The 22,863-nt window shown below is 36.5% G+C and overlaps 2 protein-coding genes across 2 annotated transcripts; both read right to left on the reverse strand.

Moving 5' to 3' along the window:
• Positions 1-3,418: 3,418 nt before the first annotated feature.
• On the reverse strand, positions 3,419-10,232 carry LOC122103869 (olfactory receptor 14A2-like). The gene is made up of 2 exons (XM_042674559.1): positions 10,052-10,232; positions 3,419-4,368 (listed from the first exon to the last, which is right to left on the reverse strand). Exons 1-2 carry the CDS (start codon positions 10,230-10,232, stop codon positions 3,419-3,421), a joined length of 1,131 nt encoding a protein of 376 aa, XP_042530493.1.
• Positions 10,233-10,305: 73 nt separating this feature from the next.
• LOC122103870 (olfactory receptor 14A16-like) lies at positions 10,306-19,722 on the reverse strand. The gene is made up of 2 exons (XM_042674560.1): positions 18,791-19,722; positions 10,306-10,516 (listed from the first exon to the last, which is right to left on the reverse strand). The coding sequence occupies exons 1-2, from the start codon at positions 19,720-19,722 to the stop codon at positions 10,306-10,308; spliced, it is 1,143 nt and encodes a 380-aa protein (XP_042530494.1).
• Positions 19,723-22,863: the final 3,141 nt, after the last annotated feature.

The raw sequence follows: 22,863 nt of genomic DNA on the forward strand, positions 1-22,863 counted from the left end.
ACATAAGAGTATAAAATTCACACCTTTTGGGTTTTTTCAATTTCCTGGAAATAAATCAGTGAGGATATGTGCAGTGGGTACACTGTGAACTGTTTTTCATTTGTTTAGTGACTAACCAAAGAAAAATTTAAGTGGAAGCTAGATTAGGAAAATTCTAATGGAGGAAGCCAGTGTTATGAGCAACTATGGAGCTCACTTTGATGAGACTCTCGCTGTGTCTGGATGTTCCCCTTAGAACAGTGATAGCATCTCAGGTCACCAGCTAGAATTGGTGATATTAGGTGTACCCACTATGATGCCTAAGGACGGAGGCTGAATCTGCCTCCCATGTGTATCTCATCTTAGTCTTTGCCTTTTGTTATCCGAGGCTTCCTGTGTTTATGCTACATGTGAATTTTCTTTCACCTTCTTAGTCCAAGATACCCTGTATTTGCAATGTCTTTCTCCAACTTTAAAATTTTTTCAATATTTTAATTTGCCTGCAAAGACAAATATGGCTACACAAGAGAGATCATTTTTTAAAAAACAACCTTTAATTTTATTAGCTCGATTATCTATCTTCCTTTGATTTATCTAAGGATTTGCCAATCTGTTGGTTGTTCTCAAAGAACCAATCTTTTGTCTTAATTAAAAACATATTTAGTTTTCATTTCAAAATTTCAGTCCTTTTTTTCTTGTTTACTATATTAGGTTTGGCTTACTCTTATTTTTCTACATACTTGAGTTACATCATTTGGAGTTTCTGATTTTTTAGAGATAACAGGTATATTTCCTCTTAACACTGATTCTGTTGTGTTCAAATGGTTTTGTTAACATAAGCTAACACTTTAAATTGATTTTACGATTATTTTAGTTTCTTTTTTTTTCAATGACTTACTGATAATTTACCATTGAAAATTTTAGTCTGTATTTGTTTAGATATTTCATGTAAAGTCTGTTTTTTGGATTTGTTTTATTCCATTATGCTCTCATAAAATCCAGGAAATTATTATGTTTCATTGTATAAAGATACGATTTGTGTTCTAAGACATAAAATCTATTTTAGAGAATTTTACCCTGGAATGTATTTGGGTTAAATATTCTGTGGATAATTATTAACTCCATTTCATCTATAGTATTATTTGTGAGGTTTCCTTGTTAAATTTTTGTCCCAAGTGACGTATCTGTTTGTGAGTAAGGATTCATAGTTAAAGTAACCCACTATTTTCATGTTGGGGTCTATTTATGTACTTACTTTATGAGATTGGATCCATCCATGTTTGGTGTATGTCAGAAGGAATGTTTCTTTGTCAGTTAAAATTGACTTTTTTCCCTTTGTAAAAAAATTTCAAGTCTACATCAAGCTATAAAGAGAGATATTCTTCCTTAATTTAGGGTTCTGTGTTCTTGAAAAGTAGTTTTTATTCTTTCATTATAACTATGTTTTTCTTTTTTTTATTGTGATCTGTAACATTTATGAGTTCTATGAGCTTTGACAATATAGTCATTTTCTCCACATTGGGTGACATGTACATTTCTTTTGTTTTGCATAGCATCAGCTGTTCCCTCTTTCCCACTCGTTCCTTCCCTCCCATCACTGCCATTGAGTTGCTTAGTTTATTTTGATCAATGTCCAGTGCAGCTGATGGGTCCCACTATTGTATGTTTTTCCCTGATTCCGTCTAGTTCTGTGCCATCTTCCTGGTTTCCCTCTGGTGTGCACATTTATACCATATATGTGATGGGTTATTCAGTAGTGATTCGACCAGATGAGTGGAAGTCCTTTGTTTCTTAAGCCTTGTTAATTTTGTTGCATCATCTTACATTTTGGATTTAACATCCACTTATCAGGGAGACTATGTGCTGTTGGTCTCTTTGTACTTGTCTTACCTCGCTCAAGATGATTTCTTCTAGCTCCATCCATTTCCCTGCAAATGCCATTATTTTGTCCTTTCTAATGGCTGCATAATATTCCATTGTGTATAGATACCACAATTTTTGGATGCATTCATTTGTGGTGGAACACCTGGGTTGTTTCCATATCCTAGCTATTGTGAACAGTGCTGCAATAAGCATCGAAGTGCATGTGTTCTTGTATACTGGCTCTTGTTGTTCAGGATAGATGCCTAGAAGTGGTATGGCTGGGTCCCTTGCCATTTTTAATCTCTTCATTTGAGAAGTCCCTCTTTAGTTCCCTTGCCCATTTAGTAATTGGTTTGTTAGGTTTGGAAGGGATTATTTTCTTGAGTGCCCTGTATATACTGTATATTAACCCCTTGTCTGATATTTTGCTGGTAAATATTTTTCCCAGTTAGGTGATTGTATTTCTAGCTTGGTTGCTATAATTTTAGCTATGCAGAAACTTTTTTATTTAAAGTAGTCCCATTGGTCGAGTCTCTCTCCAATTTGTTGTGACCCTGGAACTCTGTTCAGGAAGTTCCTTCCTGTGCTTATAAGTTCAGGTGTCTGTCCTACTCTGTCCTGCAGTAGTTTCAGAGATTCAGGTTTGATGTTTAGGTCTTTAATCCATTTTGAGTTGATGTTAGTGCACGGTGACAGGCTGGGGTCCACTTTTAGTTTTCTGCATGTGCCTACCCACATGTCATTCAGCTTTTCCAGATTGTAAAATATTGTTTCACTCATAACACTTATAGTAATGTAGTTTCCACAGAAGCTTCCACAGAGAAGCTTTGATTCCTTGTTTCTCAGATTATATATTATAAGGTTGAAAGATGGAGGCATCATAGAGTAGAAAACAGACACTGAAAATCACTTATGATCTAAGCTTTTTATGTAATTGTCTATGCTGCTATTGTCATAATCTACTTTGTCTTAAACATACATTACTTTCTCATTCTCTAATTTTGAATATAGCACACAATATGTTTTAAGTCCTGAACAGATGGCAGGATTGCCTTTCAGAGGATTCTAGTGGAGAGTATTTCTTACCTCTTTTAGACCTAGAGATTATCCTTCCTCTGTTCCTTATGACAATTATCACACTTCAATGCCAGCAGTGTAAGTCCACCCTCCTACAGATACATTTCTCACTCTGAGCAAAGTCTTCTTATTCTATGTATTGTGACTTGTTAGATAATGTACCAATCACAATCACTTCATTCTAATTACATCTGTAAGTTTCCTTTGAATGTGAAGCAATATATTCCTAGGCTCCAAGAATTTGGAAAGCGTTCTTGCATGAGAATCTTCCATATGACCCCTGAAGTCTGAATTATATGGACTACTCGAGACAGTCTGGTAGGCCCTGAGATAATTGTTTCATAGTGGTGCACATCTGAATCTCATTCTAGATTTTTAAAATAAAGCATTTGTTTAAAATAACAATATACAATTTATATTACACCACAAAACCTACTCAAGTATAAGCAATGCCCACAAATACATGTCATTCAGCCTTTCCAGATAGTAAAATCTTGTTTCACTCATAACACTTATAGTGATGTAGTTTCCACAGAAGCTTCCACAGAGAAGCTTTGATTTCTTTGTTTCTCAGACTGTATATTATAGGGTTCAAAGATGGAGGCATCACAGAGTAGAAAACAGACACTAAAAAATCTATAAGATGTGGAGAATCAGGGACTGGCTTCAAATAGGCAGTGGCACCTGTCACCAAAAATGTGGTGACAACTATGAGATGAGGCATGCAGGTGGAGAAGGCTTTGGACCGACCTTGAAATGATGGCATTCTCAGCACTGTACTGAAGATGTAAGCATATGAAATCCCAATGCCCACCAAGCAGAAAAGCCCCCATATAACCCCAATGGTCACACTAACATCAATTGTAACATGTTTCTCAGAGCAAGAAATCTTCAGCAAAGAGGGGACATCACAGAAAAACTGTGGGACTTTTCTGGAGCCACAGAAAGATAAAGAAAAGGTTCCAGCTGAGTACAGCACTCCAAAGATACTCCCAAATATCCAAGAAGTGGCTACCATCTGCATACAAATCCCCTTATTCATGATGACATCATAGTGTAGTGGGTGACAGATGGCCACGTAGCGGTCATAAGACATAGTGGTCAGTAGGAAAAGCTCAGACCCAACAAAGTGAATTACCAACAAGACCTGACACACACACCCTGGGAAAGAGATGAGGCTCCTGTGGGTCAAAGAGTTCAGAATGAGGTTAGGGACTGTGACTGAAATGAGGCCTGCATCAAGGCAGGACAAATTCTTCAGGAAGAAGTACATGGGGGTGTGAAGACACCTGTCCATGGTGACAAGGATGAAGATGAGGAGATTCCCCATGAGAGCCTCCAAGTAGATCAGCAGGAAGAGAAAACCATGGACGATCTGGAGCTGCTTACTGTCAGAGAATTGCATGAGAAGGAAGTTCACTTCCACTGAGTAGTTGAACATGATAGTCACTGCAAAGGAAGAAAGATCACAGCATTAGGCTGATGACATTCCTCCTCTCTAGCAGAACATTTTCATTCCTGCAATAGTCCAGGAACATAATGTTTATAGCACTTCCATACTTTAAAAAATATATGCAACATTTTAAAAATATGAAGGTGCTATTTCTACATGTGTTAGAATAACCAATGGTGAATGTGCCAATTAGAGTATTTGAAAAATTATCTTACATTGGATTTGACAAAGTTTTATATTTCTTCATCAGGTTTCTCCTGTATCATTCGTTTATCCTTAGTAAAACAACTGTACACTTAGTTCTGTATTTAACACTTACCAATAATTTTATAGAGAATAAAGTTATTTTCTTGAGCAATGCTACCCCTATCAATGTTCTCACTCACGTTGACCCCTCCCTTCTCTGATCAAGTATTCATAAACTTCCTTGTATAACTATGTAAAGGTAAGCTTTAAAACTATGTAAAAATGAATAAAAAACATTTCAAAAAGTAATTTCATATTTTACATACAAATGCATTAAAATGCTAAGGGTGAAAGGTGAAAAAGATATCTCATTCTCTATTCCATATGTGTATGTATACATATATGCATATACACATATATACAGACATAATCATTTGAATATACCATTTTAGTGTTAATATTGTTTTTTTTGTTTTTTTTTGGGGGGGGTCTGGTCATGGGGCCTGAACTCTAGGCACGGGCACTATCGTTCAGCTCTTCAGCTCAAGCCTAGTGCTCTACCACTTGAGCCACAGCGCCACTTCTGGCTTTTCTCTTTTTGCTTATGTGGTGTTGAGGAATGGAACCCAGGGCCTCATGCATGCAAGGCAAGTGCTCTACCACTGAGCCACCTTCCCAGCCCCTTAATATTATTTTTGACTGATGAAAAACTTATGAAATAGGCTGAAATTATAAATCATATTAACCATTCCCAACAGAGCGCTTTTGTAAATGTTGTAAATGTTCTAATATACATGCTATTTCTCTTTCATATACACATACCAATACAAATAAACCATAATACATCCAGTTTTATTAGAATAAAGATGGATGTATATATTATAAATAAACCCAGGTGCTAATAAAAGTAGTTCTAGTAAAAAGAATCTTGGTGATGGTGGGCAGTGTCTCAAAGTAGACATTTATCTTTCAATATAAATGAACACTTCAGTGTTTCAGAAAGTCACATGTATGAAAAAATGTATTTAGGGAAACAGGACAATTGTAGTTGCAATTGAATATTTTTCCATAGGCCATTTATTTTCTTTAAAAAATCCCCAAGTGATAATTTACTAATTACCTCAACTGATAGCTTTCCAACTTGTCAAATCTTCTCAGTTTCTAGGTGAGAAAACAGAGCTTCATGAGTCCTAAATTTCAAGTATGGCATACAGGTGAATGTCAATAAGTTTCTCTTTTCCAACCTAAAGCACCAGGACTATTGATTGAACCTTATCACTTATCTAAGGACTAAGCAAATTGACGCTGATGATAGTTGATTTTCCTGAAGCTGAAAACTCTCTTTTCTTTGCAAGCAGAGTGAGTAGGGATAGTCCCTGGGTCAGGCTGTTTTGAGGATGAAATCTTTACATTCCTGCAGAAGTTGATATAAATTATAACACTTTTTAAAAAAGCGTTTATAGCATGTGTTTGCTGTAAAGGAGAGTCTCTTCCATTCATACATAGAATGAACTCATCAAATTCCCCATCCATTATCTTTCCTTCTTACAATTTCAAAAGAACACATGTGTTTAACATACTTGAATATACCCTCATTCACCTTCTCTGTTGGCCCTCCGATTTCTAATAGTACATATCCCTATAGATATTTCTCCAACTGTAATATATATGTATTAATATATATTAAATCCAAATAAGATTTAATTTTGTTTTCAGGATCTTTATGGTATCTTCAATTATATTTTCCATGGGCTTATATTTAGGAATTATTTCTACCTAGATGGTGATGATATTGTAAAAAAAATTCAAATAACCCTTTTCTTTTTCTTTCTGTCTTTGCCAGGAATGGAGATTGAACTCACGGTCTTCTTGCTAGGTAGTTATTTTACCACTTGAGACACACTTTCAGCCTCCTTTATTTTTCACTTCATCCTTTTTTGGAAAGGGTTTTACATTTTGTCCAAGATGCAGCTTCTTACCCACACTTCTTGCTTATTGAAGATTTCTAGTGTTTGACTCCATGCCCAGATTATTTGTTGAGATGGAGGGGTCTCATTTTTTCCTTGTGCTTTTCTTGAATTTACCTCTTCCTGATCTTTGCCTTGAGTAGCTACATTTCAACAAGACCAAGGACTGATTTTGCTTCCTCCAATGCCTTATCTGTTACAAATTGAAAATCTTAAGAAATAAATCCACACGAAATGGTTAAAGGCAAATATGGAACCTAAATCTTGTAACCGCAATGAAATTTAATACTATCTTTCTGAAACATTAATGTTTTCTAATAGTAAGAGATTTTCTTTCATTCTTTGAGTCTAATGAAGTGAAACGCTTAGATTCTATAATTTCCAAGATACTTCTATCTCTAAAAAAAGGCTCATTGTTTCATATACATTATAATATTTATGGAATTTAGTTCCTATACATAGCATTTTATTGAGTTATTGTGTTTCAGAATTTTCTAAACCCATAGCAAATCCATTCAGAAATACAAAAAGCATTGACATATTATGTGTAGTAAATGAAGTTAAGTCAAGTTTTAAAAAATTATCTTCATGCACATAAATAACACAAAAGTATGTCACTTTCATCTGTTTCTACTTTATTTGGTTATGAAATTATTCTATATGCAAATAGTAGGGATATTTAATGAGTTTTTCTTTTCTTTGTCAATATGATTTAATTTACCTCTGTTGCCGAGGACTGTGTTCTGTCGGGACGACGGAGGACACCTAAGGGAGGAACCTGGAATAGGATGGGGAGATGGCAAACAGACAACTCACACACATTAGGAGTGGATGCTGAGTGCTGAGTGTGATTTAATGCAGAGGATAACAAACTTTTATAACAGAAGTCTTCATAAGAAAGGGGCAAAAGGTTACACAATCTTGCTGCAAGGCTTCGTTCTTGGATGGTCACCAGCTGGTCGCCTGAAAGGGCAAAAGCTTACACAATCTTGCTGCAGGGCTTCATTCTTAGGTGGTCACCAGCTGGTCGCCTGAAAGGCACTTGTTTCCGGCTTATCTCTAAGAAATATAATGGGTTTCGATGTTTGTCACCAACTAACCATTACCTTATTTCTTTAGAGGCCTTAATTATCCCACAAGATTTTTCCTGTTCCTTCTTTAATAGTAAGGTCACGGAGGCCTAGATCTAGCAAGTCTCAGAAAATGAGAGTACCAGGAAGTTCTTTCTCCTAAGTAGTTATCTCAGCAAGTGCCATACATTCCTTCTGTTCTAGCCGCGCCTACAGCTTCTTGTAAATTTCTTACAATTCCTTCTGCTGGAGTGACTTTGTGAAACCCCCAATACTTTTATATTTGCTTATAACTTGTCTACTAGCCTTCATAAGAGGGGTTGCAGGGTAGCACTTAACTCTGGTGAGTTAGTCATATTTTTAAGACACTCATCAGATTTTGGAGTCGTCAACACCCTTAAGAAAGAACTTTGAATAAGGGAACGTTGACAATGAGCAAGTACAATGAACAGCAGAAACAGTAAAAGATTAATAGGCACTCTTATGAGGAAAAGAAAGGCAGAAACACATCTTTCCCAGGGGCTTGCCAGCCTTTTTCCAGGAGTAGGCCTCTTAGAAGCCTTATTCTCCAAGGTAGACTTCGGTGAAGTCCCAAAACTTGGAGATAGGTCTCTGAAGCCCCTATCTTGGTCTGATAGATGGTTTCCCATGCTAAGCAGACTCCACTGGAGTCGGAGTGGCATTTGCCCCTTTTTTATTTTTTAGATGTGCCAGAGAAATTTCTTCTCGTATAGAGGAGATGGAGCGGAAGACTAGTTTGAAGAGGACTGGAAAGACAACAAGAATACATATAACAATTAGTGTTATGACTCCAAATGTAACTAAACAGTGCCACCAATCTAAAGGATTAAGACTTTTTAATCCTTTCTGTAAGTCTTCTGCTAAAGAATTTATCCCTGCGGTTTCCAAATGAGCTTGACTAAGGGCTGAGATGCCTTCCTGTAGCTGTCCTATATCATGAGTTAAGCTATTGTCCCTCCAGATTCCTTGTAAATGCACTTTGGTAGCTTCCCAATCTAAGCTCTCATTATAAGGCAATGGGGTAACACAAATATATTTAAATGACTGATGACATCTAGTTGTCAGCTGGGTTTTAAGATTTTCAAACAATAGCCCAGGACAATTTACCAAAATAACTTTTTTTTTACTAACCAGATATTTTTTTTAATAGACACAGAAGGCTCAGAAGGCTTAGTCTTGTAGCCATCTCTGACAGATGCAGTTTTTATACTTGCACACCGACAACTGTTAACACTATTCTTTATGCCTTTTTTTTTTTTTTAATTTCTATGGAATGGGCACACACCCAATCCGACTCTTTAGGGCTAGATGAACTGCGTTTGAGCCAGCTTGCCTCACCATGCATGGACTCCTCCCAGGGCCTGTCCAGCTGAACTGCACTTCTGCTTGTTCACCCCTTACCCCTAAAGGTCTTCTGTTGGTTTCTAAGTTTTTTTTTTTTTCTCTTGGTTCTTGAATGAAGTACACAGTTTTTAGACAGACAGAACAAGTAACATCTTTGACCGTGTTAAACTAACCTTTACATTTTAATTTCTAATATATATCCCCAAATTTTTGCCAAGGGAACTAGATCCCAAACAGCCAATGCATTTTTGTTAAGCCAGATAACTTGATTACAGTATAAACAGTCTCATGCATTTTAAAATATTAGTTTTTAAAATACCAGATTTTCTAATTTGCAAGTTAAAGAATCTTTACAAAGCCATTTAAAACAATGTGAAGATTTTTTTAAATCTTTGGTAATGTCCAAACCTCATAACCTTTTGAATTTTTAAATTTAAACTCACCCAATTGTTACAGCATGCTGACAATTTTTATCTTTGAACACATTCACAGACACACACAAAACACACAGATCTTAAAGCGCGCAAAAATCAAAATCAGTTGTACGTACATTATTTAAAGTTTTTAAACAAAAATTTAAGACAGTATTTTTTTTTTTTTAACTAGGTACCTTTGTTGGGCTTCATTTTCCCAGAGCTTGCTTGTCTAGCAAGGCAATTCACTAATTAGTCTTTTGAATCTCTGTGCTGTTCTCATTCAGCAAGCTGAATCCAGAGTCTGCTGAGTGAGCCTGCCACACTCACCCAAAACTTCCCTACCTCAGAAAACATAAAACGAACACACACACTAAACAAGACAAACAAGTGGCCACAAAGACAAAATCAGGTCTCAGTGAATGGGGTGACATCTCACCACCTACCAGGGGACTCGAACCCCCTCTACTTATTCTAGAGAATTTTTCTTTTTAGATTCTTCTGAGATTTCCAATTATACTCAAATTATACCCCCTCTCTTTTACCTCTTTGAAATGACTGAGCAGGAGGTTGAGAGGAGTAAGCTTGCTTTGTCCTTGCCCCATCTCTGCGACAAGGAGTGTCCAAATTAATAAAACCGAGATAAGAAAGAGAAGTTAAAATTACACACACACACACTCATGCCGCATACGGGGGGTTGGTAATGTCCGCGCACTTGGTCACGCTTTCTCTGGGGAGGGGGGCGATCTGGTCCGGGCACTCCTGGAATTCTAAAAAGGTGGATGGGGCAATTAAGTGGGAAATGCGCACTCTTCCTCCTGTCTAGGGGATCAGTAAGCCCCTCATCCACCGGCCCCATGGCTGCGTGCCTAAGATTCAAATTAGAGTTAACAGAAGACATATACACACACTCAAGACAGACAGCAAGGGCGTCAGACTGCTGGTCCGACAGTCTGTCCAGAAGGGCTTCCAATCAGAGAGAATCGGCCAGTCAGGGGGACTCGAACCCCCTCTACCCAATCTCGAGGACAGCCCCACCCAGGGGTCCAGGGGACGTCTCCCACTGGCCCCGCTGGCAGTCTTATAGCACGTCCGCCAAGACTCTCCGCCAACCCCAAGACCACCTGCAGGCTTTCACCATTCCTGAAATATGAAAATTGTATCAAATGATCTAATTGCTTCTTATTCTCTTGGGGAGGGGCTGGTTGCCCCTCTGTCCTTTTGTTTCCTCTTGAAGAGGAGTTCCGTCTTTATGGAACTTAGATTTACATTCACTTTTTCAATGGTTCCCTTTTTCCTGCGGGAACCAAGGATTAGTTTGTTCTCCCACTGCTGCTGTGGAGGCTTTTGTGCCTCGTGCTTTTAGCTTATGTTTTAAAATAGAGACAAACTATCCTTATTCTTAGATGAACTCCCCATGATTTACTCGTTATCTTTCTCAGCCACAACTGAGGGGCCTGCAGCACCCCAACGAGCTTCTGACTACTATTCCAGGTGAAAAGAAATGAGAGAAATGCTTACCTCCCAAGGTTCCTTGACTGAAGAGACTGCTTCGTGCCCCGCTCCGAGCCTCAGCCCCACGTTGGGCGCCACCTGCCGCGGACCTGGTTCTGTCGGGACGACGGAGGATACCTAGGGGAGGAACCTGGAATAGGATGGGGAGATGGCAAACAGACAACTCACACACATTAGGAGTGGATGCTGAGTGCTGAGTGCGATTTAATGCAGAGGATAACAAACTTTTATAGCAAAAAGTCTCCATAAGAAAGGGGCAAAAGGTTATACAATCTTGCTGCAAGGCTCCGTTCTTGGATGGTCACCAGCTGGTCGCCTGAAAGGCACTTGTTTCCGGCTTAGCTCTAAGAAATATAATGGGTTTCGACGTTTGTCACCAACTAACCATTACCTTATTTCTTTAGAGGCCTTAATTATCCCACAAGATTTTTCCTGTTCCTTCTTTAATAGTAAGGTCACGGAGGCCTAGATCTAGCAAGTCTCAGAAAATGAGAGTACCAGGAAGTTCTTTCTCCTAAGTAGTTATCTCAGCAAGTGCCATACATTCCTTCTGTTCTAGCCGCGCCTACAGCTTCTTGTAAATTTCTTACAATTCCTTCTGCTGGAGTGACTTTGTGAAACCCCCAATACTTTTATATTTGCTTATAACTTGTCTACTAGCCTTCATAAGAGGGGTTGCAGGGTAGCACTTAACTCTGGTGAGTTAGTCATATTTTTAAGACACTCATCAGATTTTGGAGTCGTCAACACTCTTAAGAAAGAACTTTGAATAAGGGAACGTTGACAATGAGCAAGTACAATGAACAGCAGAAACAGTAAAAGATTAATAGGCACTCTTATGAGGAAAAGAAAGGCAGAAACACATCTTTCCCAGGGGCTTGCCAGCCTTTTTCCAGGAGTAGGCCTCTTAGAAGCCTTATTCTCCAAGGTAGACTTCGGTGAAGTCCCAAAACTTGGAGATAGGTTTCTGTAAAGCTCCATTCTCTGAGGTAGACTTCAGTGAAGTCCCAGAACTCAGAGATAGGTCTCTGAAGCCCCTATCTTGGTCTGATAGATGGTTTCCCATGCTAAGCAGACTCCACTGGAGTCGGCGTGGCACTCTGTGTTATATTAAAACAATGCACACCATCATTCCTAAAGTCACCTTGATGAGCTTTTATAGATTAAAGGTAGACAAATTTAACAATATGGCATTGAGTCTTAGGAGAACATGGGGGAAATGGAAAGGGGTTTGAAAAATTCCTAACACAAAGATTCATGTTCCAAGAAAATTTGTTATTTCATATGTCCACAGCATGAAATTATCTACCTATATCCCATACCTATTAACTATAATGTATAAAATTAATTTAAAAATCTTGCATTAACTAAAGGAAACAGCTGAAAAGACATTTAGATTTTATATAGCCCAGCTCTTTGATTGACGGTTTGTACACACAGAAAAAGGTTTTTGTTTTTTTGCCTGTACTTTTTTATGCATTGATCGAGACTCCTTTTCCCACTGGCTTTTCAACCATCATATGCAGTTGTTGTATTCAGACTCACCTGTTACGATTCAAGGTGATAATGTTAGAACTCTTCTACAATCCATGGCATGAGGGGGAATATGAGCGAGTGTTATGCTGTCCCTTTTTAATTGGTGTGACATAATTTTTAGTTCATTTTGCATCACCGTTTGGGAACACAAAGGAATGAGAACAAACAGTTCTCATGGGGGCCATGATGCACGTTCTTTATGGAGCCTCATTCACTACCAAGAGTGAGTGCAGTGAGTGCAGCTAGGCCTGACCTGCATGCCTGTCATCTTTGCTACTGCTGTGGGGTTTTTGTGTTTTTGTTTTTCTCTAGGGCCCCAGAAAGTTTCACTTGACTTCTGACTGGAGACTCATCAAAGGGTGCCCAGTACATTACTGTAATCCAATGGGTCCATTCGCATGTTCTAAATTCTGTGACAAAGTTGGAGCTCATTTGTATCTCTTAAGTGTTTTAACTACTTTAATTAAAGAATCATATTGTATATATTATTATACTTTCTTTTAGATTAGAATATTACCATTGTAATATAAGAATCTCACAATATGAAGGTGTATCTATAGTTAGTTTTTTTTTCACTTCATATGTAAAGAAAAAGACCATGAATGTATGACTTTTAGTTATAAAGAACTATAATTGAAATTTGGTCTATCATTATAAAGATCTGAAATAGCTTAAATTTGATCATCATAACAACAGCTATCTAGTGCATAACTAATTCCAAGAAGTTCAGCCAGATTAACTTTATTTCTTATTTATTTATTTATTTTTTTGGTCAGTCGTGGGACTTGAACTCTGGGCTTGGGCACTGTCCTTGGACTCTGCAGCTCAAGGCAAGCGCTCTACCGCCTGAGCCACAGTGCCACTTCCAGATTAACTTTAAAATTAACAAATACTTTAAAATTAACTAAAAATAAGGTATGTAAAGCTGTAAATGACCTGAAGAATATTTTCTTGTAAACACAATATGACACCAAATAGAAAAGTATCTTACAGTACAGAATGAAGTCATGTTCTTCAAAATTTGCCTAATAAACCTAACATAATTATGTATGTATTTGTCAATAAATACTTTTAGAAAGTAATTAAGTACAAACAAGGTTGCAAGATACATTTGGTCAAATATTACCATAATGTTAAGTAAACAACAGAAGGAAAAACATATGTAATATTAAGATATATAAGCTATTTGAATATCCAAATACTTAAAGATGAATCTATGCAGAAGTGGATTAAGAACATGGTATGATTTCTGTGTTCTTGATTCTCAAGTGTGTATGTAAAAATTGAATACAGTATCAAAGTGATTATCTCCTATAATACAAACTTTTAAACCTCAGTAAATGTTAATTTGCCATATTCAGTATAACAATATACTTACAACCTTGTTACAGAATGAGAAAATTCTGTATATGCATGTGCATGTAAGTATGTGTGTGTGAATGTGTTTGATGAATTAAGGTACACTAGCTAATGAAAGGTCCTAAAAACTAAGTCAAATACAAATTTCAGAAATCCCTATGTCTACTGCATACAGAATTATAAAAGATTGCTTAGCATTAGAACAGGTGGGTAATACAATTCTATAAGATAAAATATTTTTGGGCTGGGAAGGTGACTCAGTGGTAGAGCGCTTGCCTTGCATGCCTGAGGCCCTGGGTTCGATTCCCCAGCACCACATACGCAAAAAGAAAAAAGCAGGAAGTGGGGCTGTGGCTCAAGTGGTAGAGCGCTAGCCTTGAGCTGAAGAGCTGAGGGACAGCGCCCAGGCCCAGAGTTCAGGCCCCACAACCGGACCCCCCCCCCAAAAAAAGATAAAATATTTTAAGAGAAAATTATCATTGTAATGAAATAAAAAAATCCCTCTCTATAAAAGTCAGCATTCATCTTAAGTACTTAAACTTATTGAAATAGTAAGTATAAATAAATTTAAAAAATTCTAAAAAGAATGAAACAGATGTCATTACTGAGAGCTCATTGAAAATATACTTTTGTGGTTAACTTTTTTTTTTTTTCCAGTCGTGGGCCTGAACTCTGGGCCTGGGCGCTGTCCCTCAGCTCTTCAGCTCAAGGCTAGCGCTCTACCACTTGAGCCACAGCTCCACTTCTGGCTTTTTTTTCTGCTTATGTGGTACTGAGGAATCGAACCCAGGGCCTCATGCATGCAAGGCAAGCGCTCTACCACTGAGCTACCTTCCCAGCCCTGTGGTTAACTTTTTATTAGAGGTTGAGCTGAAGGTTTTCCTTAATCACATGTCAACACTGTCATAAATCCTTATATGGAGGCTGGGAAGGTGGCTCAGTGGTAGAGCACTAGCCTTGCTTGCATGAGGCCCTGGGTTTGATTCCTCATCACCACATAAGCAAAAAGAAAAAAAAGCCAGAAGTGGTGCTGTGGCTCAAGTGGTAGAGTGCTAGCCTTGAGCTGAAGAGTTGAGGGATAGCGCCCAGGCCCAGAGTTCAGGCCCCACGACTGGACCCCTCCACCCCCCAAAAAAACCTCATATGTATGATTTGAAGCAATGAAACAAATTTAAACATTTAATATAAACACATACCTTCACACAATAATAGTGGTAGAAAATGTTATAGAACACTAATTCTCACTGAGCTAAAAACAAACTTCAACAGAACGAATAAACAATATTAGTAGGGCAATATGATTCTGCAAAATGTCTCCTAAAATCAATTTAAATTTATCAAAGTTCCCAATTCATTCACTAATTGAAAGAAATATAAATGCAATTTTAAACAATGGAAGCATTTAATCATTTTAATTATTTATACTATACAAAATTATGGAATACCAACACAATAATTATAATCTCTAAGTTTATAATGATAATGTCAAGATATTTAACATTTCCATCTCCTAAATATTTATTATTGGATATATGATAAAAATATGCATTTGTGAATTTAAATATTCTTATATATGTAGTACCTATATATGCACCACATAAAGTGTGGTTAATTTCATTATGTATGTGTAGTATGTATATGTAGTATGTATTTGTCAAATCAAGGTAACTGAGATTTTCATTTATCATTATTTTGTCTTTGGAGGTTTCATATATATATGTATATATAGTATATGTGTGTATTAGAGGATGATAAGCTATAGTCACATCCTTATTCTATCAAATTTTCTACTATAAAACTATATTTTTATATCTAGGGTTCAAGCTCCTGTACTATGGACAGCTGGCCAACATGCTTTCCAACTCCAAGTCGTTGTAGAAATACATTTGGATAGACATTAAAATTTGGAATGAGGGGCTGGGAAGGTAGCTCAGTGGTAGAGTGTTTGCCTTGCATGCATGAGGCCCTGAGTTCAATTTCTGAGCACCATATAAGCAGAAAAAGCTGGATATGGTGCTATGGCTCAAGTGGTAGAGTAATAGCCTTGAGCTGAAGAGATGAGGGACAGCGCACAGATCCAGAGTTCAGGCCCCATGACCAAAAAAAAAAAAAAGAAAAAAAAAAAAGAAATAAAGAAAAGAAAAAGAAAGAAAGAAAAAGGAATGGTAGAGAAAAGTGCACCCTTTCTTTTATATTTTTTATTTTATTGTTTTCTTCACTCCTGGGGCTTTCAAGGCTGTCCTTGTGATCTTTGCTAGTACTCTGCCACTTGGAGCCACTGCTTCATTTCTGGTTGTTGAGTGGTTAATTGGAGAGAAGACTCTCATGGGGACTTTTCTGCCAGGCTGACTTCAAACCACAATCCTCTGATCTCAGCCTCCTAAGTAGCTAGGATTTCAGATGTGAGCCACTGGTGCTTGGCTTTCTCTCTTCCTTTGGCTTATTTCACTAAACACAATAACTGTTCTCTAGTCCCACTTATTTTCTGTAGAATGTTTGGATGCCATTCTTTGAATGACACAATCAAACTCCATATTTTTATCCATTAAATTATTGCTGGTTACTAAGTTAAGGAGAGCGCTACTGTAAATATGATGTGCAGGCTTCACTTTGATGCATCAACATCATTTTCCTTGGATATACACCAAAAAGTGAGGAGGTGAATATTACTGAGATTCTACTTTTACTGAGTAATCTTCATTCTATTCTAAGGAGCACCTGGAATAATTTTTTCTACTAAAAAAAATAAATCTTATTACCCTCTACTCTTTTGTTATTTCAAAATGTAACTAACACTTAGGTAAACAGTGAACAAGTGAAGATTTATGCTACAAAGTTGGAAAAAGTTATCTTCTTAATGCAGAAAGGAATATGCCTCTCTCAATTTTGAGAGAAAAAGTAAAGAAAAGTCTTAACTTATGGAGAAAGGCTAAAACTGTGGAATGATAGATTCTCTAGGAAATGTATTAGCATCATTGCCCCAAACTAAAGATTCTTTATTTTTTCAACTATTTATCATGTGTTGTAATTTAAAACACACCATATTTTGTTTTCATGTTTTTCCTCTTTAAAATTGTATTTTATTGTAAAGATGCTGTACAGAGAGGTTACAATTACATGAGTAATGAGTACATTTCTTGTCCAACATTGTTAGCCCCTCCTTTGCTTCTTTCTACTATCACTTCCTTTATGCTGCTTTTCTGTTCTTTCTTTTTTAATACTTTTTTTATTGTAAAAATACTGTACAGAGGGGTTACAGTTAGACAAGTAAGGTAATGAGTACATTTCCTATTGAACATTGTTGCCTCTTCCTTTGTTTTTGCCCTATCATCCCTTCCTTCCCACCTCCCCAACTTCTCCTCCCACTCCTCCTCCCCTCACTCCCCCACCCCCAGCAAAGTTATAACATAGTGTCTTGTACAGCTCATTGTTACAATGGATCGACCTGTATCCCTTTTTAAGCATTTTGTTTTTCCCCTTCCCCTCCCCAAATTAGAAAACTGTATATACAAGATGCAGGGCACCAAATCAAATACAGTGACAAAAGGGTTTATACTGTGGGGGAGGAACATACCAAAGAAACAAAAAAATCACATAGTACATTATAGGTACATTATAAACAATAGCAAGAAAGAAATTAAAACACTTGTGTTCCTGTCTTGGGGTTCATTTCGCTTAACATCATCTTATATGGTCATATGTACATAGCTTTTGATCTTTTCTGCTTGTCCTACACATGTACTAGTTATTGCAAATAAGGCAAACCATGGGACTTACGTTTCTTTGGGTCTAGCGTCCTTCACTTAATATAATTTTTTCCAAGTCTTTCCATTTCCTAACAAATGGGGTGATGTGAGTTCTTTCTGATGGAGGCATAGAATTCCAGTGTGTGTGTGTGTGTGTGTGTGTGTGTGTGTGTCACATTTTCTTGATCCATTCATCTACTGAGAGACTTCTGGGTTGGTTCCATATCTTAGCTATGGTAAATAATGCTGCAATAAATATAGTTGTGCTGACAGCTTTAGTATAGCCCTGTTTGTGATTGTTTGGGTAAATGCCCAAAAGTGGAATATTTTGCACAATTTAGGGAAGCCCAAATAATAAAGACATCATGCTTGCATGCATTTATATATATGCATTTATGTATTTATACATGTATCATGTATGTACATATATATCATGTAGAATTGAAGCACATTTTCTATAAATGATAAAAAAAGATACCACAAAAATACCATATATTGATCTGAAGTGATAAGAAACATACTAAATTATAGGGCCCAGATAATTACTGACTTGAAACATATCAAGACTATTTTGAATATCCATGATTTAAGAATAATCCAAGCTAAATACTAAAACAATGCGAATAATGATAATAAATAGGGAAACAAACACACTATCTATAGAATAAACAAAGCCAAATATTTCTTGAAAGTGCCATTCTTATTATTGAAAGCAAATCAGCCTTTAAAATAAAATTGTGAACAGCAGTGCTGGTACTAAAGATAAAGAAGCAATACAAGCTGGAAAATATAGAAGAGGATGTTATAAAAGTTATGCTGGTCATTTTTTGGATGACAACTGCTTGGTGCAACTATTTAAGGAAAATAAAAAATATGTTGATGCATTATAATATTAATATTAAATGGTATTTTCTCTTCCCCCCCAAAAAAAATTACATGACTTACCAAAATTGGAAAGAAAGAGAAAATTCAAGTTGTACTACAACTATTGAACAAATTGTGTCTGCTCTTAGTCAACTTGACTATAAAATTAAAAATACTGTTCTAAATTTGAAGTGAGATAGATTTAAAAAGTATAGGATTTTTTATTAGAGTGGAAACTTTCAAGACCTTGCTTATATTTAATTTCACAAAAAATAAAATGTTTCATTTTGTTTATCAGCAACAAAATGATGTAGCAAGCATCTGATAATTTTAATAATTCCTATAACCCTAGTTTTGACATACTATCTTAAGTAGCAATGTCATTTATTTGCTATACATTTTTCCACCAAGAATATTGCCCAGAGCCACTTTCATGTCTCGGTTTCTCAGACTGTAAATGACAGGATTCAGGCTGGGAGGTAACAAAGAATAGAAGACAGAAATGAAGAGGTTCAGTGATGATGAGGATGGAGATGTTGAACCTAAATATGAAATAAACCCAGAAGAAAGAAACAAGCTTACCACAGTGAGATGGGGCATGCAGGTGGAGAAGGTTTTGAGTCTGCCTTGGGCAGAAGGAATTCTTAGAATGATGGCAAAAATGTGGATATAGGAAACAATCATTAAAACAAAGCATATGAAAGCAAAGCAACAGCTAACAATGATGAATATATATTCTAGAATTTGCTCCCCAGGACAAGAAAGCGTAAGTAATGAAGGAATATCACAGAAAAACTGATGCACTATATTGGGACCACAGAAGTGGACAGAGAAAGTACCTGCAGTATGAAGGGATCCATATAGGCACCCACTGAGCCATGCAGCCGTCAGCATCTGCATACAGGTGCCTCTGTTCATGATGACCTCATAGTGCAGGGGATGACAAATGGCAGCATAGCGGTCATAGGACATCACTAGGAGAAGGGCAAACTCAGTACCCGCCAAAAATATAACAAGGAAGACTTGTGAGACACATCCCCAAAAGGAAATTGAATGAGTATTGGATAGAGAGTTCATAATAAATTTAGGGACAGTGACTGAGATATAGCAGATGTCAATCAAGGATAAGTTCTTCAAGAAAAAGTACATGGGGGACTGGAGACGCTGGTCTATGGAGGTGAGGGCGATGATGAGAAGGTTCCCCATCAATGCAACCAAGTAAACGAGGAAGAAGAGGGTGACACACACACTCTGCAGTACTTGGTCATCTGGGAATCCCACGAGCAAGAATTCAGTTACGGTGGTCATATTGGTTAAAGCCTCCATCATTTTGATTCTTGTCTGTGAGAATACAGGGAAAATTATCATTGTTTCATTTAGAGTTTGAATTTTTTCCTTGGTCATATTGATTAATTCTAAGGATATTTCAAGGAAATTTCTATGAAATAAGCTAGTATATCACATCTTGCAAATTATATTTTTGAATCTATGTCATTTTTGTGAGTTAGTAAGAGCAGTCTGCGATTAATTGAAACTAATAATTTCATGAAATAACCTTAATATATAACTTTTCCGTTAATGACTATTTTCTATGACTTTGCTAGAATAAGCTAAAAGGAGTAAAAGATTTTTGTATCTGATAAAGAATTACTTATTAATGATACTGGCAATCTGCTTTAATTCCTGATAAATGTTTCATAGCTGAAGAGATAAAATAAATGATTTCAAGATTTCCTTTTCCCTATTATTCCCCACAGTATTATACTGTAGTTATACAGTAAAAGTTAAGTGATTGTTTATAAAATTTATCTGAAACAATTATAGAACTTAGTGATAATAAGCTATCTTTTTCATCTCGTTAAGGTTAATACTGAACCACTGGTATGCTTACCAAGGTTTCAAGTGAAGGAGATATTTTTGAAAGAATAAACAGAATCTGAGAAGAGTCATCATATTTCTTAACACTGTCTACATCAATTGTTCAGAAAAACTTGTTTTCAAAATAGTTTTTTAAAATAAAAATTAGGGCACATATCTTATACAGTATCTAATAAATAAAGGTTTGTAATAAATTTTATGCTAATGAATTAAAGTGAAATGTAAGCATAGAAAAAAGCAAACTGGGGGCTGGGAAGGTGGCTCAGTGGTAGAGAGCTTGCCTTGCATGTCTGAGGCCCTGGGTTCGATTCCTCAGCACCACATAAACAGAAAAAAAAAAAGCTGGAAGTGGCATTGTGGCTCAAGTGGTAGAGCGCTAGCCTTCTGCTGAAGAGCTGAGGGATAGCGCCCAGGCCCAGAGTTCAGGCCCCACTACTGGACGCCACCCACCCAAAAAAAGAAAAAAGCATACTGATTAAGAAATGAGCAGAGTTAAAATGACATGAAGAGTTTTGTATTAGATGATATAAGTAAAGGCAATACAGCTACCTAATGAATTATCACTATGCCTAATTTCAGTATTCCATTCTTTGAAATACTGTGAATTGAATGACAAGAATGAGACTGGTAAAGGAAATTTCCTCACATAGGAAGAATACTTGGCTGAGCAGAATTGTTGATCTAACAAGGTGTACATTCCTGTTTGAATATCACTGCTGTTCTGGTTATTAGAACACCCATTAATCTATTGCTGTATCATAAAAATGAATGCATAATATTCTTCTTGAATTTACTAAGCTCTAATCTTCCCTTTACTGACAAGTGCAGTTTTAGCAATTACTTATGTGGGTATTATAGATATCTGAACTAAAACAATTACCTAATTAGTATGGGTTCAAATTAAGTATATTGCATAATGGAACAAGAGTTCTGATGAGCATTGTTATCAGACACAGACTTAGAAGTACAAATATTTAGGTCCAATTTTAGGTAGTTTTTATATCCAATGAATTTTTTCTTTGGAGGGTTATTTTCGTATTGATATTACCAGTGTTAATAGCAATTGTGAAATTTACCATTGTTATGTAAAGAATAACTGAAATTCATGATCTCAAATTTTGACAAAATTATTACCATTTTTCCTTTATTTTAATATTCTGTCATATTTATAACAAGGAAAATATAATTCATCCTACCCGACAATATGTCCACAGTCTGAGAAAAGAAAAACCCCCAATATTTTCAGTGTAACTTTAACAGGGATAAACTATTAAAAGTTTTACTGCATTTAATTTTTATATTAGTGTGTAAAATTTCAATATGCAAATAAAAAAGTACATATCAACATGAATGATCTTTTGCCAAGTTTTCCCCATATATTTTAAGATAGTCTACAAAACTGAAATAAAAATATATATAAAGTTTTTGTCATAGGATTTAATGTTCACGTAAATTTCAGAATATGGATAAAAACAATGAAAACATTCATTATTCATATAGCACACAAATCGTGAATAACAATATTATGCACATACTTTTACCTATACATAAATATTCTTTCCAAAACAACTTCGAAAGTAACCCGTTGATCAAGCAAATTTGTTTAGTTGAATTCTTGTCTGTATTTTTTTATACAAAGTTGCCAACCAAGAAAGGTATTACAGTGGTTCCCCTAATGACTCTATGTCCTCTCAGTTGGATGTTCATTGGCACCAGAGGCACTGTGCCAGAAGATTTTCTGTTGAAAATGAAATATGATTCAGAATAAATTCACCAATTTTCTCTGGCCCTCCAAGAATATATCATGCAATGAGACCAACTGAGTTTGTATGAACAGAGCAAGACAAGCAGTGCTGAGCAGTCCCGTGTACCTTGACTATGCATTTCTCCATCCCAGTATCCCTCCTCACACTATCACAGATGTGCTACATTTTTCTCTAGTTGTGACTTTAGCTTGCCACATGTAATTGAGCTATAAGCACCTTCAACTTTCCTCTGTGGCAAAGACTTTGTGCCCAATTTAGAAATAGAATGGTGCTTAGAAAAAGATAGAGGGCATCTGTGCTTAAAGGAATAAGCAAGAGATTATCAAGTGAACCAGAACATTAGACCTCAGTAACAGGAACATAATGCCATTGTTGTGAAAGAACATGTTTTCTGTAGAGCATAGAATCTTGAGATGCATCAGAATTCTGGGAACAAGGAAACATCCTTGTGATTTCAGTAGTTTAGATTTTTAGATGTTTTTTGAATATTTGATATAAGTAGTTGTACATTGAAGCAGTTTAGGAATACAGTCCATCTTGAGCACTGTCACCCTTTTCAATATTCTCACCCACCCCTCCCAACCAAGGCCTTGCCTTACTTAATTTTAGTTTATATATTCATTTGCCTTTTAACAAAGCAGTTTATGTGTACAATGCATCTTGATCTGTGTCATCATAACTTCAACGTCTTCACCTCCTTCAGCAGACCTCTTCCCTTAAATTGCTGAATTCTATGGTAGAATATACAATGAATTCTTGCCTGCAATGAACTCTTGCTCGCATTGTTCCCTCTTCTCCACTTTATTCTTCTACCTCTCTCCTACCC

This window comes from Dipodomys spectabilis, unplaced genomic scaffold (assembly GCF_019054845.1).
Source record: "Dipodomys spectabilis isolate Male_0828 unplaced genomic scaffold, ASM1905484v1 ptg000019l, whole genome shotgun sequence".
Taxonomy (NCBI): domain Eukaryota; kingdom Metazoa; phylum Chordata; class Mammalia; order Rodentia; family Heteromyidae; genus Dipodomys; species Dipodomys spectabilis.